This window comes from Schistocerca nitens, chromosome 6 (genome assembly GCF_023898315.1).
Source record: "Schistocerca nitens isolate TAMUIC-IGC-003100 chromosome 6, iqSchNite1.1, whole genome shotgun sequence".
NCBI lineage: Eukaryota > Metazoa > Arthropoda > Insecta > Orthoptera > Acrididae > Schistocerca > Schistocerca nitens.
Window position 1 is genome coordinate 452,457,455 of NC_064619.1, and position 18,866 is coordinate 452,476,320.

Here is an 18,866-nt window from a genome sequence, read left to right on the forward strand (position 1 = left end):
GATCTTTGCAGTTGTACCGATAACGTCAAAACTAAATGTAAATACATGTGGCCAAACGAAGTGGCCGGAGTTGTGTAATATGCTCATCCCAGCTGAATGAATTGTTAAATGTAATCTCAACAATTTGCGATGTTATTGTGTATTTCATGAACATAATTAATGTCTGAGCGAAGGACCCATAACGAAATAAAAAAAACTCGCATGTCATTCTTTTTAAATCCGATGAATCGTGAATAAATCGTGTGGACAGAAAAGTGAAGTAACTAATTATTAAGCAGCAATCCAAAGAATGTGGGATGTTATTGTGTGTTTCGTGAACGTATCGAATATCTGAATGAAGGAATCATAACCATAACGAAAGTTAAAAAATGTCTAGTCATGTTTTCAATCCGATTAATATTGAATAAATCATGTGGATAAAAACGCGAAATAGGAAGAAATTAAAGTGTTTCGTATTTTTATAAAATCCAATGAATCGTACATAATTCAAGTGGGCAGAAACGTTAAACTGAGAAATTGAAGTGATTCTGAAGATAATTCCGAATGTTGCTAGAAACATTAAACCATCTAGTTCCATTTAATTTTGCCTTCGTGTTGTAAATCAACTAAGATAGTGAAATCTTTCGGACTACCTTCATGGATCTGCTCGAAAGTTCTCTCATCTCCGTTAGAACCCATGTTCAGAACGACGTACACGCTAGCAACACCGGACAATAGGACATGAAGTTACACTACTTTTATATTAAATTACCGCATTTTAAAACATTAGTCTACATTTCCAGGATATTTCTTGCCAGGACTTTTCAGTTACTTGGGAATAACCAAACTATGAAAACCAAGTGTATTGCTCACCTCCAGAGAGTTCTTCGCAGAAATAAAAGCATACTGTATTACTTTACAGTGCATCAGAATTTCAAGTATATATAAGAAAATAGCGATTAAATAAGTCCACTCACGGACGAAATGTGATTTGTTTAAACTTTAGACTACAATCAGAACGATTAGTACACCAGTAAGCGACGCAAGCCGGCATTTTTTATCAAAACACTTCACGACTACACGAAATCAAACTACCAGAAGAGAAAGTTTTGGGGTAGCTAACATGGCGGATCTTGGCTTGGGTCGGCTTCAAGTTTGTGACGTCATGACAACTCCACATGATGCGAACGAATGAACGTAATGTCTCTGAAAAATCTTCCCGCCAATTTTAATTTTCAACTGTTTATAATGACAGCAGATTCCCTGTGTACATTAACGGGAAGAGAAACTTTCAATTATGAGATCGATTACCCCTTCTCGGGGTATCTTCGATGAACTACATAATGCCAAGAATTTAGCTTTATACGACATATGCTCAGTTTTTAATAAATGGGAAAATGGAGTGACGAAACTTCAAGGTACAAGTTTATTGTGTGTAAATAGTAGTCTTTTATATGCATGACTATTTTTGTGCAAAGGTGTGTTATTATTTTAGACAAGATACGTGCTCTGGAGCTGCTGTTTGATAGTGGTGCAAGAGACGCAGAAAGTGCACTACTTGAGATAAAATCTAAGAAAAATAATCTTGTTCAAAAGCAGAAAGCCGCTTTTACCAAAACAATATCTGTACTCGCAGAAGCCGTCGAAAAACTTGAAAGTGAAGTGGCCGATTTAACAACAGAGTGCCAATTGTGGCAAGAAGGTAAGAAATTTTTATTATTTCGTCGGAGTGAGATCGTCTCGTAATATATCTCGCCTCGATAACAGGTTCTAAACTGCAGTTTACTCTTTCTCTTAGACGTAGACCTCGCACTGTGCTACAGGCCAGTTTCGTTAACTCAGCGAAGGCTTAAGTGGGGCATGGTGTTACTTATTGCTTGGCTACAGTATTGTCAAACTGCTGTCATGAAGAGAGTTTTTTCTTTTATTTGCGTGTTCAACATACTACAGGGCCGTGTGGTGACCAGCATTCAATTATTTTACAGCTGATATCATTGCATACACAAGAAAGCTTATTAAATACAATGTGGTAATAGTGATTGTAGTAAGAGCATGCATTTCCATGGAAACACATACAGGTTGAGGTTTAGATGTAACTGCCCCAACTTTTGGAGTACAGCTTGTAAGATTAGTAATTGTAATTGTCAGTGTCACATAGTGTGGGTAGTGTGTGTACAAATTTTGTTTAATAGGCCCATTCACTGCAACATGTTTATTTGATGTTGTCAAGGAAATTTCATTATCATGAAAAATGTTCAATGTTGTGGTATAATTATCCCAAAAAGTAGTTATCAAAGAAAGTTCTGCTGGTGGAAGTTTGTTCCCCTTAGCTGCTCTGTGGGATCTGTAAAATTTAATTTTCAGCACTGGATGGTTCTTGAGGTAACTGTTAGCAAAATTTGATCCAGAAAATTCTTTACTGATATTTGGGCATTATTGGGTCTCGGGAAGCCTTCCAAATGAAATTTGTTTAGTCTTATACAAGTTACCTTGTATTTGTTTTGGTATGTTATCAGATACGCCCAAAATTTTCAAAGATATGTTCATGCAAATTTTCATGAATTGCTATACAACTCTTACAATCTACTTTTATGTTTAATTAGCTATTTAGTCAGTACAGCTTTAGCTATCTGTGTGGAAAGCTCTCCTGGTACCTAAATACTCCTCGATTAGAGGTACGTGTAAATGAATTTAGAATTAACTTTGTCCTAACGGGCATACTGATGTAAATTTGTTGTATGTTACTAATTTTTTTTACCCACCGAAATTAAGCTTTCTGTTGTTATGTATGGATTATTGTAAGGAAATCCTGTAGTACTATCCTGTTTATTTAGAGATATAAGAAATTTGTCCAATCGACAGCTATGGTATGTTGCTGTAAGTTTATGTGCTTGATCACAAAATAGGTGAAAATGTGTAGGGGAAGGATCTGTTGTAAATGTCTGTGGGTATGAGTTTTGGAGCCAATAGCTGGAAAACTACTTTTCTTTTTTTAAGAAATGATCATGATGATTGGAAAAGTTTGCACCTGACAGTGCAACTTGTAAGAAGTAAAATGAGAGGTGCTTTTTTTACCTGCTCAAAAAGTATACAGGTCATGTCAAATTGAACTGATTAATAATTTGGCATGTGACTAAGATTTAGCATCTTCTGATGAAGAAGTGCATGTGAAATACTTAGCTCTAGTTTACATCCCCATACGAAATGGTCGACATCCCAGTGATAAATTGTCAAAGCATTTGCGACAAGATTCCAGAGTTTGAAGAAAGCTAGCCAAAACCTGAAATTGAGACCAAGGAAATTATCAGAGTTAATATTGAAATCATAGATTAATGGAAAATAGAGGTGGTGTATTCATCGCCGGCGCAAGTCAGCCCCATTGAGATGGAAATTGAAGCCGCATGTGAAATTGTTTGGGCATAACTCAATGTCAGAGGTAGTTGTAAACTTGAAACTTAACCTTTCTGTTGACCACCAGACATGTCCCTGATGTAACCTTAGAGGAGAACATAATTTGTTAGTATGAATGATCCCCTATCAATTTGTCATCTTTGGAGGAGACTTAATCATCCTACAACCAATTGAAAACATTAGTTTTGAAAGTGGTGGGCATGACAAAACATCCTGCCAAACATTACTAAATGCCTTCTGTGAGAACTACCTAAATCAGTGTGTTCAGAAGGCAACTTATGATACATATATATATTAGAGATAATTCTCATTTATTGTTTCGTCTCTGTTGCAAATTTTAAATTAGATTACATGTTTAGATCACTCTGGATCATCTTAAAGTCTGAAACAAAATAAAACTAAGTATGTATCATCCAATTATTTACAATAGCTAAACCAGCCTCACTCTATCTCCCCTTCCCTTCACCCATCCCACAACCACCACCACCACCACCACCGCTGCCACCATACCTACAGTGTACACTTATTTAAAATAGTGAACAATGGGAAATATAGGATGGAATGTAACAGTATTATGAAAAGGATAGTTGCTACTGAACTTATAGCGTAGATGCTGAGTCGTAGATGGGCACAACAAAAAGAAATGAGCTTTTGGCCAACCAGGCCTTCATTGGAGATTGAACACACATGCGCAAATGAAACTCCTATGCGCATGACTGCAGTCGCTGGCTGCTGAAGCTACACTGCGAGAGCCGCACGTGATGGGAGGTGCAACTGGGTGATGTGGGTAAGAAGGCTGGGGCAGGGAGGGGGAGGGGTAGCAGGGTAGGTGTGGGGACGGTAAAGTGCTGCTTGCAGGAGCATACGGGAATGAGGTGGAGAGAGGGTAGGGCAGCTAGGTGCAATCGGGAGGTTAGGCGGAGGTGGGGCGGGGGAGTAGGTAGCAGGAAAGGAGAGAGGTAGAAAGACTCTGTGTGATTTGGTGGAATAGAGGGCTGTTTAGTACTGGAATGGGAACAGAGAAAGGGCTAGCTGGGTAAGGACAATGACTAATGAAGGTTGAGGCCAGGAACATTACAGGGACTTAGGATACTGTAGGGAGTGTTCACACCTGCACAATTAAGAAAAGCTGGTGTTAGTGCGAAGGTTCCATATGGCACAGGCTGTGAAGCAGTCTTTGAAATGAAGAATGTCATGTTGGGTGGTGTGCTCAGCATCAGGGTGGTCCAGTTGTTTTTTGGCCATAGTTTGTCAGTGGCCATTCATGCGGACAGACAGCATGTTGGTTGTCATGCCCATGTAGAATACAGCACCGTGGCTGCAGCTAAGATTGTAAATCACATCACAGGTTTCATAGGTGGGCCTGCCTTGAGTGGTGGTGGTGGTGGTGGTGGTGGTGGTGGTGGGATGTATGGGACAGGTCTTGCGTCAGGGTATGAGGCAAGGGGTTGGGAACAGGAGTTGTGTAAGGATGGACAAGGATACTGTGTAGGTTTGATGGGCTGCAGACACTGTGGGAGGGGTGGGAAGGATAATGGGTAGGAAATTCCTCATTTCAGGACAGCTAAAGCTAGTCAAAACCCTGTCAGAGAATGTGATTCAGTTGTTCCAGTCCTTGGTGCTACTGAGTCACGAGGGGAGTGCTCCTCTGTAGCTGTACGGTGGGACTTCGGGAGGTTGTGGGTGGGGAGATAAGACCTAGCATATATGTTTTTGTACAAGGTTTGGAGGGTAATTATACTCTGTGAAGGTCTCAGTGAGACCCTCGGTGTATTTTGAGAGGAACTGTTTGTCATGCGATGCGATGGCCACAGGTGGCTAGGTTGTATGGAAGTGACTTCTTGGTATGGAATGGGAAGTGGAGTATTGCTGTTATTTGGTGGGTTTGATATGGACAGGGGTAGTGATTTAGCCATCTTTGAGATGGAGGTCAACATCGAGGGATGTGATGTGTTGGGTTGAGTAGTGGAGTATTGCTGTTATTTGGTGGGTCTGATATGGACAGGCGTAGTGATTTAGCCATCTTTGAGATGGAGGTCAACATCAAGGGATGTGACTTGTTGGGTTGAGTAGGACCAGTCATTTCAGTGACCGCTTCACAGCCTGTTCCATCTGGATCCTTCCCGCCAACTCCAGCTTTTCGGAAATGCGCAGGTGGGAACTCTCGCAGCAGTATATCCTATGTTTCCATAATCCTCCTGGCCTCAACCTTCATTAGTTTTGTCCTTACCTTCTAGTCCCTTCCCTGTTTTCATTCCAGTGCTACACAGTTCATTCCACCAACTGACCCATAATCTTTTTACCTCTCCTTTTCTGCCAATCCCTCCCCTCCCTCAGACTCTGTCTATCCTCCCGACTACACTTAGCTGCCCTACCCTCTCTCAGCCTCATCCCTGTATGCTCCTGCAAGCAGCATTTTACTGTCGCCCACCCATACCCTGCTATCCCTTCCCCTCGCTGCCCCAGCCTTGTCCTTATCCCTGCCACCTGGTTGCGTCTCTCATCATGTGCAGCTGTTGCAGTGTGGGATAGGCAGTCAGAAACTGCAGTCATGTATGTAAGTTTCGTGTGTGTGTGTGTGTGTGTGTGTGTGTGTGTGTGTGTGTGTGTGTATATATGGTATCTCCAATGAAGGCCTGGTTGGCTGAAATATCATTTTCTGACAGTATTTTTGTTGCACCTACATGTGAATCAGCATCTCTGCTAGATTTAAAATATTGACCGCAGTTGCAAAACAAAGTATTCTGGTATGCAGTTCTGAGTAGACAAGACAAGCTATTGACAAAACTACTTAGGTAAAATGCCACTTAATGTATAACTCATTTCTTTTCTACTTATTGCAGAACATTAGCTGGTAGATATTTAGTTTTACTTTGTTTTAGATGTGAAGATGATCTAGAGTGATCAAAACATTTAATCTAATTAAAAATGTGCAAATGAGATGGAACAATAAATGAGAATTATCTTAAATTTCTGTTCAGTGATGGTTACGTCGACTATAGTACAAATATGACTTAATGGCAGCTAATAGACCTGACTTCTTTGATGCTGATATTTAGGAGAAGAAATATCTCGGGCAAGTGTTGTGAAAGGTGCCAGTACGCGAAATACTGGGCTTAAAGTAGCAGTGAGAAATGTAACAGCGGAAATTCCACTCTTAAATTCCTTCAAAGTTCCTGAGGAAAACGTAGAAACTACAGACGACTACACACCCGTGCAACAGAAGGCAGTTAGTGAAAAAAGGAGAAAGAAGATCAAGCTAGGGAAGGCACTTATTTATGCAGACAGTCATGGACAAGGGGTAGCGGCGGAGATTCACAGCAGGCACTCGGAAATAGAAGTTTCATCGGTGTTCAAGCCAGGTGCCCATATAGCTGAAGTTACAAAGGACTTGAAATGTAAGTGTGCACAACTATCATCAAACGATTTTGTGATTATTGGTGGTACAAATGACATTTATAAAAACGAAGGGGAAAAAGTGAAAAACTCATTGAAAGATTCATTGTCATCACTCACTCACACTAATGTAATTGTCGTAAATATATCACATCGCCACGACTTGATGGAAAATTCTTGTGTAATTTCAGCAGTGAAAACAACAAACTCTAATATATTAAAGGTCACTAAGCATTTCAAAAATGTTCAAGTTGTAGATGTTTCTAATCTTGAAATGGGAATGCACACCAGACATGGACTTCATTTAAATCAGCCAGGAAAAAGATTATTGAGTGATGAAATTTGTAAAATTTATTGTATTAGTAATATGTAGCCATTAGAATATTATTCAAGCTCAGCCAGTCAGGAAAGTAGTACTTTTCTAGATTAGAAATATGTACCCATAACAACTGCACTGAGAATGCCTTACAAAGTAATTGCAAAAAAAGGCCCCTGGCACATAATACTCAGGAATACAAACAGAAATTAGGGAACTTTTCTATTGAGAAGGTTATTTTAAGTGTTTTTCATATCAATGTACAGTGTCTGAGAAACAAAATACATGAGCTAGAGAATTTTCTGGTAGATTTTCCATGTGATATTCTATGTTCCATCGGGATTTGAATTAAAAACAGGTTTTTATAGACAGAGACTTGGTCATCGAGGTGTGTCAAGTTTTCTAAGAAGTAATAATCATCTAGATCATCAGCTATTGAATCTAGGAACTTTCTGCTTAGAACAATCATTTGAAGTAGCAGGTGTCCTTTTTTCAGGAATTAAGCTGATTCTGATCTCACTCTACCGAACCCCAGACGCATACATAAATATATTTATAACCCACTGGGAACAACTGACACAGCATTTACAGAAATACAAGTATTTAAATAGAATTTATCTAGGGGACATTAATATTGATGTCTTAACCCAGTCAAATGCTAGAACCCAATTATGTAATATTTTAAGATCGTACAACTTCTATCTGATTAATGACCAACCAACAGGAAAGAAGTCTTACCTAGCTAATATTCTCACCAACATGGATAGAAATTCGTTTTCATACGGAGATGAAGATCCACTCATCTCTGACCACAGTGGGATCTGGATTAAATTTCTAATGACAAGGACCGAGCATTATAAAAGGGAACAGAAAACGTTCAGAATGTTAGGGGAAAGGAACATAGAAAAACTGAGATTCATTTTAAGGGAGATGGACTGGGAGAATAAAGTTTTAAACTGTAAGAATGTAAATGAGGCCTTTACAAACTTTTTGTCAACACTTAGCTTTAATATTAATAAATACTGTCCAAAGATAACAAAGGTACTAAATAACCAAAATAACTTGAAAAGGAAACAGAGCTGCAAGTGATTCACTCCAGAACTTGCAGCCCTTAGAAAGGTTACAATCATCCTTCATAAAAAAGCCAAACAAGGAATCCAGGCAGATAAAGATAGGTATACCAAGGCAAAACAAGTCTATAGAAGGGAAATAAAAGCAGCCAAGATAAAGAGTCAATGAAAATTTTATCAATAATTCTACAAATAAGTGTAAAGCTGCCTGGGCAGTTATAAATAAAGAATTAGGAAGAAAAGCAAGAAAGGAATCTGTGCCTATTGTACCTAACATACTTAATGAGTTCTTTGTAAACAGTGTTAAAAATATTACTCCCACTGACAATCTCGAATTAACATATAAACATAGAGTGAGCAACTATACTGCAGATAGAACTAGGGGATTAAATTTTTATTGGAAACAAGTCACCCCTAGGGACGTGTCTAAAATAATTGCAAAATTGAGTGACTCCAAAACCGAGGATTATTACTGTTTCTCTAATGCAATATTGAAACAAATTTTAGACACAATATTTTTAACGTTAACTTATCTCATAAATTGCATCCTTGAGGAGGGAATCTTTCCAGATTGTTAAAAAATGACTATCACAGTTCCTATCCACAAGAAAGGGGACAGAGACTCTCCAAATAACTACAGACCAGTTTCGATTGTCCCTATTTTATCAAAAGTCATTGAATACTGCATGAAATCACAACTATTGAAGTACTTTGAAATGAACAATTTATTTAACAATGCTCAATTTGCATTTAGGACAGGTAAATCAACCATTAAAGCTGTAGACAATAACATCAACGAGATTGTTACCAATTTCGAGCTACATTTAATTACTTGTATTACACTCTTGGACCTCAGTAAGGCTTTCGACACTATTTCCCATGTGGTCTTATTTTCTAAGTTAAAACTATACAGAATAAAGGGCTCACAGTTATCGCTAATAGAATCATACCTTGATAACAGACAACAAATGGTCATAATTGAGAACCAACCATCAGACATACTCAAAATCGAAACCGGAGTTATTAAAGGATCAGTAATTGGCCAATTTCTCTTTCTAGTGTATATCAATGACCTCCCACATAACTTGCCAGACAAATCAATTCTATATGCTGACGACATCACCTTAATAACATCAGACAGAAATCTGGAAACTTTACAGGACAAAAATACAGACATGGTAGAAAACTCCACCACATGGTTTCAAAGCAATAAATTGGTCTTAAATGGCAATAAAACAGAGACAATATATTTTCATTTGAGTAAGTTGAAACCAGAAGGGACGGTAAACACATCTGTCAAACTGCTAGGAATTTATTTAGACCCAAATTTGAACTGAGGCGAACATACGCAAAAACTACGCAAGAAACTGTCCAGAGTAGTTTTTTTATTGATCAAACTTAGGACTTGTCAGCAAGAGCCAAATGTTAGAGTCATAACTTTTCCACTCGTACCTGGTCTGTGTCATATACGTTGGGGGAACTCTTCAGGGGCTCAGGAAGTTTTTAAGTGGCAGAAGAGGGCAGTTAGGATATAAAGGGCTTACCCGACAATGAATCATGCAGACCAGTATTCAGGGAGCTGAAAATAATGACTCTCTCTGCAATATTCATATACCACTGTCTGATACACATCAAAGAAAACCGGAGTAACTTCACAGTAAGCGGGAGGTACATTCACACAACACAAGTAATAAACATTACACTGACATGCCCCAGGTAAGACCAAAGGCCAAAGAAAACCCAAACCTGCCATAACTACATGGGGATTAAGCTATTCAACAAACTGCTATAACACTGAGGGAAATGCCAGTACAGCAACTAGGGAAGAAACTAAAAAAATGGCTGATTCTGAATACAACCTACAACGTTCTGGAATTCGAAGAAAACTTGAGACGCCTCCAGAATGAATGATGGTTATAGCATGTAGTGAAAATATAGGCGGTATCATATTCTGTGACAAATTTGATCCAAGGAGATGTATAACTGTAAATACTTTTCTTTTCTGTATATTTTTTAAAAACTAATTGGTACCTTACAAAAAACTGTGTGTATGTATTGTATTGTGTTTTGATACCTTTCCTTGTATTTTTTGACACTGTCTATTACAACAATAAGTTGTTTAACGACAATAAAAATTTGATTTGATTTGATAAATTGGTGTCAGTGACCGTGAACTTGTTCACTGGATGTACATATCTAGTAGGACAGTTCATGAAGGGAAATTATGCTGTGTGGTATATAGTCAATGTAAAGGTACTTCTGAAGAAACAGACTACTACATAATAGATAGGAAAGAAAGCCTAAGACTGCTGATAAACAGGTGCTGGATGAAATGTGTTTGGCTATCAAGAGAGCATTGCGTGAAGCCTTCAGCGACTACCACAGCAGACTCTTACCAAATTACCTCTCACAAAACCCAAAGAAATTGTGATCATCTGTAAAGCTTGTCACTGGCATAAAGGTTAGTTTCTAAACACTCCTGGATGACACACATGCTGAAATATAGAGTAGCAAAGCAAAACGCAAATGCTGAACTTCATTAGCAACTGTTCCTTTACTAAGGAAGGTAGAAAAGTACTAGCCTTTTACGTCTCGCACCACTTCACAAGTTAATGCTGTAAAGTGGGACTGAGAAACTGGGGGCGTTAGCCGAGTAATGTTAGATGTACATCTGGTAATCGGGGGCTCAAGGATGCAACAGTTTGAAAAAATCTAAAACATAGTGCCGCACTGAGCACTGAGCCGGTGATGCAACCCGCCTGGCTCGGCGCCAGGCCTGCGCACCAGCAGTCTCGCACTGTCAGTGAGACTACAGCGCACGTACGCTATAACGATCTCTCGCTGGTGCATGCAGAGTCTAAGTTACATAACCACGGTCATGCATTCGCTTTATAAGTGGGCAGTGCACACCAGTGGAACCATTCCGCTGCGAGCTCTATCTGCAACAGCATTGAAGCACTACGCCTCGTCGATGTGTGTATCATCAATGCCGCCACCGCATGCCTGTCTACAAACACATAATTAGTCTAGAAAATAAACTTGGCCCCAATGGCACTGCACAGTCTGTTATTCTGAATGGACCAATGTTCTTTCATGGTTGTTGAATAAATTTCTCACTGGACGTCACCACGGGAGCAGCTGGCAGTGGGTGGTTTACACTTGCTGTAGTCCACTGTGAAAATGCTTCCCTTCCTGGACTTGAATCCTTCGCCGATCGAAATATCATTGCCTACAAGACTTGGCATTCTGGAATAGATCCCAAGAACTCAAGTTAGACCTAGTTTTGTATATAGTAATGAGTTTCTGTGACTGAGAAATAGTTAAAATCAGTAAAATTAAACAAGGCTCAAAGACACACAGGAATTTGTCGGACTATACAGAGAATTTTCAAGTGAGTTAGATCTTTAAACATAATAACCGTAGATTCCATGAACAAAGAACTATGTCTGTTGACAGGAAAAAGCGTGGGTCCACTCATCTCTTTCTGAAAGTATTTGTATGGAGTGTAGCCATGTATGGAACTGAAACGTGGACGGTAAATAGCTTAGACAAGAAGAGAATAGAAGCTTTTGAAATGTGGTGCTACAGAAGAATGCTGAAGATTAGATGGGTTGATCACGTAACTAATGAGGAGGTATTGAATAGAATTGGGGAGAAGAGGAGCTTGTGGCACAACTTGACTAGAAGAAGGGATCGCGTGGTAGGACATGTTCTGAGACATCGAGGGATCACCAATTTAGTATTGGAGGGCAGTGTGGAGGGTAAAAATCATAGAGGGAGACCAAGAGATGAATACACTAAGCAGATTCACGAGGATGTAGGTTGCAGTAGGTACTGGGAGATGAAGAAACTTGCACAGGATAGAGTAGCATGGAGAGCTGCATCAAACCAGTAACAGAAGTGATCAGCCAGACTACCACCTGATCTCACTGACTCTATCTGTTGTGGAATTCTAAAACATTTTCCCAGCTCACACATTATGAGGTGTCTCGAACCAAGGCCTTTGCCATGTCAACCAATACGAAGTCCAAAAAACCTCGGTCCTGTGAAACCCAATTGCATTTTCGTTACGTGACTTCCTGAAAGCCATGGATCAAGGCACTCAAATAGATGCAATGTTTCTTGACTCCCAAAAAGCATTTGACTTAGTAAGACACCAACAACTATTAACAGAAGTACAATTCCTTGGAATATCAAGTGAAATTTGTGATTAAATTTAGAATTTATTGCTAGGTAGATCACAGTATTTTGTCGTGGATGGAGATTTGTCAGGTGAAGTAAAAGTAATTTCAGGCATGCCCCAGGGAAGCGTGTTGGGTCACCTATTGATTGTATGGTAATGCATTGACAATAATAACCAGACTTTGTGTAGAAGGTGCAGTTATCTGTAATGAAATAATAGCCTAAACATTAACTGAATTTCCCGTTGATGCTTGGCAGAACATGATAATAATATTAAAAAGGAAAACACTTCCTAGTATTATGAAAAATAGTATTTATTTGGTCATGAACAGGCTTTCGGCATTTCAGGCCGTCTTCAGGTGACAACTGAATGTTTCAAACAGAGATAAGCGAGATGTGTAACTTACACAGATAATATTTGTACAAAAGATACAAAAATGACAGTGTTTACACAGGAAAATATTACAATTACATTAACTAATAAAGGGGTAAACAGAGTTTTTATGTGGGGATAGATACAGAAAAAGATGAGAAACAAAATGAATTTACAGTTTGAATCTAGTATTTGTAATGAGAAATTTAGGAAGGGGGGAAATGGCAATTGAGTCTCATTGGCTGGCATTCTGTGCTGTTTGTTTCTTGATTTCCGCTACTTCCAGTAGTGGTATCTTTCTGTTTTTTTTTTGACCAAATGTAAAACTTCACATTCTACATCATATGGATGGTTTTCTACTGCAAATAATGGATATCAACAAACACATGGTACAGAATGCCAGATTGGCGTTAAATGATCAGACTGTTTTCATTTTCCCCCTTGCTAACTAAAGTTTTCATTACGAATACTAGATCCAAACCATAAATTCATTTTATTCCTCATCATTTGCTATATGTATGTCCAAATAAAAATTTTGTTTACATCTTGATTAGTTAATGTAATCATTGTAATATTTTGCTGTTTAAACACTTGATTATTTTTGTGTCTTGTATAAAAATAATATCTGTGCAAATCACACACCATATTTATCTCCGTTTGCAACATTCAGTTGTCACCTGAAGATGGCCCGAGAAGCCGAAAGCCAATTCGTGACCAAATAAATATAATTTTGCAGAACATTAGGAAGTTTTTCCGTTTTTAACATTTGCAATAATAGCTGAATAAAGTTGCACAAACAGCCGGTTAGACCTCGATTAGCTTCCAAATTGGTGCAAAGATTGGTAACTTGTTGGAAGTGTTCAGAAATATAAAATTGGACTTCACAAATTGAGTGCAAGTGTTATCCTATGATTAGATCATCAATGAGTCACCATTGGAAAAGGTCCTCTTGTTCAGATATCTGATTGTAGCAACTGATTGGAATACGAAGTGGAAGTATTACATACACAAGGTTGTGGATAAGACAGATGGCGAACTTCGGTTCATTGACAGGATGCTGAGCAAAATGCAACACCTACAAAGGAAAATGCATACAAATCACTTGGTTGTTCTAGCTTAGAATTTGCTTAAGTGTGTGGGACCCCTATCAAATAGGACTGATGGGGGATTTGGCTGTATACAAAGAAGGTTGAAATGAATGGCTGCAGGTCTGTTTGGCTCATGAGAGAGTGTTGGCAAAATGTTGAAGTCCTAAATTGGCACACACTTGAAGGCAGATGCAAACTATCCAGTGAAAACATACTTTTAAAGTTTCAAGAATCAGTATTAAGAATCTAGAGATACTTCAGCTCTGTACTTATTGGTCCCATCTTGACCACAAAGATAAGATTACATTAAGTACAGCACAGAGATACTTAAGCAGTCATTCTTCCTGTGCTCCAAAAGCCAGTGGAACAGAAAGAAACCCTAACATGTGTTCCACAGGAACAGGGAGAAGTCTCTGGCAGTGGCATTGAATTCTTGAAACCAGCTATACTGTCCTCAGATGCAGAAGGTTGTGAATCCAAATCTTGTCACACGCTCTATAAAAAGATCGGGGACCGGGAAAGATCTTGCACCATTGTTACAGAGAATCAGCAACATTGTTGCAGGAGCCCGAGCAGTGGTACGGGTGACAATAATTTTAGCACAAGGTGCATTGCGATCAGTACAGCTGACTGAAAAGAGCATTGTCGGAGCTCCTACTTGTAATTGATAGGAGAATGCGTGCTTTAGTGGTCAAACAGACTGATCCACACCAGGAGGTGGTTTTTGAATGGTTTATTAAAGACTGAAAACATAACAGTGACTACACTCTTTATGCAAAACATCGTTCGTTTAGCGAGACATGATTGCATTTTCACCTACTGGTTGTGCGAATCACTCGTTATGGGAGGTGATTGATGAGCAAGGTTCGACTGTAATAAAAAGAAATTATGGCGGGCAAGACACCATGCATGTCTGACCCGTTACTGTGGTCCGGATTGCTGGTGTTCGCAGGCCAGTGTCGGTCCACGGGCTGTGGTGTGGAGACCATTGCTGTAGAGCATCATGCGAAATTCTGAAATTTATGTATTTATTTTATTTTATTTTATTTTTTCCCCATTACTCGGAAAGGAGGGTCAAGCAGGGTGAATGGTTGCAGGGTGTGATACCTGGGACCTTAACTTACATCACCATATAGGTGACTTTGAGCATGTGTGTAGGTGAGTTTGTTGACAGGATTCCACTTTGGAATTTGTTAGGCAACCACCTCAAGTTAGAGAATATTACCTAAACACCCTACTGTGAGTCTTGACAACTTCTAATTAATCCGCTTACAGGCTTGGGAATCTCGAGAAAGTACATTACCTTTGACTACAGTTGCCTGAATATCAGGTGTGATTTCTGGGTGATAAGGATCTCTAGGATAAGCAACTAACCCTTGCTTACAATTTGGCTTTCATTAATTTACATGTTAATTCAAAATGAGCTTATAAGTTTTTAAGATAAGGTATGTGAAAGAGTGCTTTGCAACTTTTGCTCATCAGGCTATAATAGGATAGTTTTGGACATATCTAAAAAATATCAAAATTAAAATAAGGTGTTTTGTAGAGGAAAAAAAATTTGCTGTTTCACATGAATACTGATCAAATTACATTGGAGGTGCTGTTTCCGAGATGGAGTTAAAAATGCCTAAATACCAAGGAAGAATTGATTATGATTAAATTTTGCTACCTATTTACCCCAATAACCATCAACTTATATAAGCTAAATTTTACAGATCCCATGAAGTGGCTCACAAGAACAAACACCCAAAAGCAGAACTTTCTATGACAGGTTTCTCTTTTTCATGAAATAATTATGCTAGACATTGAACATTTTTAATTGCTATGATATTTATTTACAATTTTGAGAGCCCCTGGTGTGATGAATACTATGTCAAAGCTCTTAAAACTTGTCTACCTTATTGATGTTGTCTTCAGTCTGACAACTGATTTATTGCAGTTATTTACACTACTGTGTACTGCAAGTGCCTGTTTGTCTATGAATAACTGCTACAACCACATCCATTTGATCCTGCTTACTGTATTTGACTTTCAAACTCTCTGTTCAATTTTTACCTTCCAATTTTCCCTCCATTACCAAATTAATGGGTCCTTCATGGTTCAGGATGTATCTTATCAACTGATCTCCACTTTTACTCAAATTGTGCCATAAATTTCTAGTTTCCCTGATTAAAGGCAGTTCCGCCTCATTAGGTATGAAAATTATACACCTAATCTTCAGCATTCTTCTGTAACATCACATTTTGAAAGCTTCTATTCTCTTTTGGTCTGTACTGATTATTGCCCATGTTTTGCTTCAGTACAATGCTACACTGCAAATATCTTCAGGAAACACATTCTAAAACCTAAATGTGTGTTAAATGTTAAAAAAAATCCTGTTTCTCAGAAATGCTTTTCGTACCATAGCCACTCTGCTTTTTATATCCTCGCTACTTCGGCCATCATCCGTTACTTTGCTGGCCAAATAGCAAAACTCATGTACTACTTTCAGTACCTCATTTCCTAATCAAATAAATTAAGTATCAAATGATTTGATCAACTTTATTGTCACTGCTTTGCTTTTTTGTCTAACGTATAATTTCTTCCAGAATGAGATTTTCACTCTGCAGCGGAGTGTGCGCTGATATGAAACTTCCTGGCAGATTAAAACTGTGTGCCCGACCGAGACTCGAACTCGGGACCTTTGCCTTTCGCGGGCAAGTGCTCTACCATCTGAGTCAGCAACAAACCTCAAAGTTTTTATTTCTTCTCCCTGAAGTTTATCTAATACTATCCAAACTATTGAACTAGTGTGCCAATTCACAGTATGTACACTGATCAATCAGAACAGTATGACCACCTGCCTTATAGCCGATATGTCCACCTTTGGCACGGATAATACTGGCGACACATTGTGGCATGGTAGCAATGAGGCCTTGTTAGGTTGCTAGAGGGAGTTGGATATCTGCACATGCAAGTCACCTAATTCCTGTAAATTCAGGGGAAGGGGGGGGGGGCAATGAGCTCTGACACCGCATTCAATCAAATCCCAGATGTGTTCGATTTGGTTCAGATCGAGAGAGTTGGGGGGGGGGGGGGCAGCACATCAATTAGAACTCGCCTCTGTGTCCCTTGAACCCCTTCATCACATTCCTGGCCTTGTGGCATGGCATTATCTTGTTGAAAAATGTCACAGCTGTCAAAAAACATGATTGTCATGAAGGGGTGTACATGGTCTGCAACCAGTGTTTGATGCTCCTTGGCCATTATGATGCCTTGCACGAGCTTCTCTGGACCCGTGGATGCCCATGTAAATGTTACCCAGAGCATAATTTGAGCCGCTGCCAGCTTGTCCCCGTCCCACAGAACAGGTGTAAAAGAGCTGCTCCCCTAGAAGACGATGGATTCGCGCCCTTCCATCAACTTGATAAAGAAGGTATTGGGATTCCTCAGACTATGCAGTGCTCTGCCTCTGCACCAATGTCCAGCGCTGATGGTCATGTGCCCATTTCATTCGTAGTTGCTGATGTCAGGGTGTTGGCATTGACACACACGTGGGTCGTTGGCTGTGGGCCCTTCGTTAAGAGTGTTTGGCACACTGTGTGTTCATGTGTGAACTCTGTCCAGTGTTAATCTGATGTTAATTCTGCCGTAGTTCGCCGCCTGTCCTGTTATACCAGTTTGCCTAACCTATGATTAGAACTCGCCTCTGTGTCCCTTGAACCCCTTCATCACATTCCTGGCCTTGTGGCATCTGTAATGAGGGGTGGCCACCCAACCTCACGACATCTGGACATAGTTTAACTTTGGTTTCGCCATGTGTTAAAGACACTCACCACAACTCTCGCCGAATGCCTGACAAGTTGTGCAGTTTCCGAAATGCTCGTGCTGAGACTCTGGGCCATCACAATCTGCCCTTGGTGAAACTCAGGTCGCAAACCTTCCCCATTCTCCCATTCTCACTGATACTACATGCACCGTGCATGTGCCATGTGAGGCTACTATCGTCTGGACAGGTTTATATTGATAGTATGTCGGTGGACATATCGTTCCAGCTGATCGGTGTAGCTTAACTCTGCAATGAAAGAGATCATTTTAAAACTTTTACATCCTCCTCATGAAGTTTCAGCAGCCTTGACTTCGGCAGCTCCTGAAGGCAGAGTACTACAAATATAGAGCTAAGAATTTGTGGAATTGATTATAACATATATAGGCATTTTGATACCATGTATGAACATAATAAGAAGTGAGGGTGATTTCTAAAATTGGGCAGTTCACATGGAATAACCAGATACATATTCAGAAGGTACTGACATTCTATTATCTGCTGGTTTGTACGAATATACAGGTTTCTTGTAGCAATGAGAGGAGTAAATGAAACTTTGTTATATGTTAATGAAGTTAATAATTTTATTATTTCTTCCATAAACTACTTTGTAAATACATCCAGCCTCTTATTGATTTGCAAAATAGAATAAATTTTATCCCAGCACCATTATACCATTTAGTAGGCTTGAGAATTCTGGTCCCATTTTCAAATGTCATAAGTATCTTTATAACATTTTTTAAAAAGAAAGAGAGAGAGAGAGAGAGAGAGAGAGAGAGAGAGAGAGAGAAAATAGTTCCTATACGTGAATTCCCAGTACAGGAGCTTCAAGAATTGAATGGCATATATGATTTACTGGAATAAGAACCTTTCTTGACTGATATAATGGAATCAATATAACATTTGAAACTCTTGTTGCATACATCTATTTACACCCACACTGACATATTTAATTCTTTTTTGTAGAAAGGGACAAAAAAGTGAGTGAGATGAAAAAAGTATGGGAAGCACATTGCCAGGCTATGCACCGCTACAAGAAAAATCTGAACATATATATTGACATCAATGATGAGGACAGCAAAATTTTTACGGTATACTTTTTTAAAACTGACAAAGAATCTGGCAGTGAGTACAGTGTTAAGTTACAACGAAAAGAAGATCTTTGGGAAAGTAAGTATATACATCTTCTGTACCGATAAGGAGAGAATAAAGATAAGCAAAGCATAATTCAGAAGAAATCTTACTG

General features: G+C 39.1%; 1 protein-coding gene across 2 annotated transcripts in view; it reads left to right on the forward strand.

Annotated features, from left to right (window-relative positions):
* The first annotated feature begins 1,094 nt into the window (after positions 1-1,094).
* The window catches only part of LOC126262444 (uncharacterized), a 46,661-nt gene continuing 28,889 nt past the window's right edge, over positions 1,095-18,866 (forward strand). The window contains exons 1-3 of one of the 2 annotated variants that reach the window (XM_049959096.1): positions 1,095-1,397; positions 1,458-1,681; positions 18,587-18,790. In XM_049959096.1, coding sequence (XP_049815053.1) covers positions 1,369-1,397; positions 1,458-1,681; positions 18,587-18,790 — 457 coding nt within the window. In that variant the 5' untranslated portion in view covers positions 1,095-1,368. The remainder of the gene's footprint in view (positions 1,398-1,457; positions 1,682-18,586; positions 18,791-18,866) is intronic. The other variant, XM_049959095.1, reaches the window with a different exon arrangement.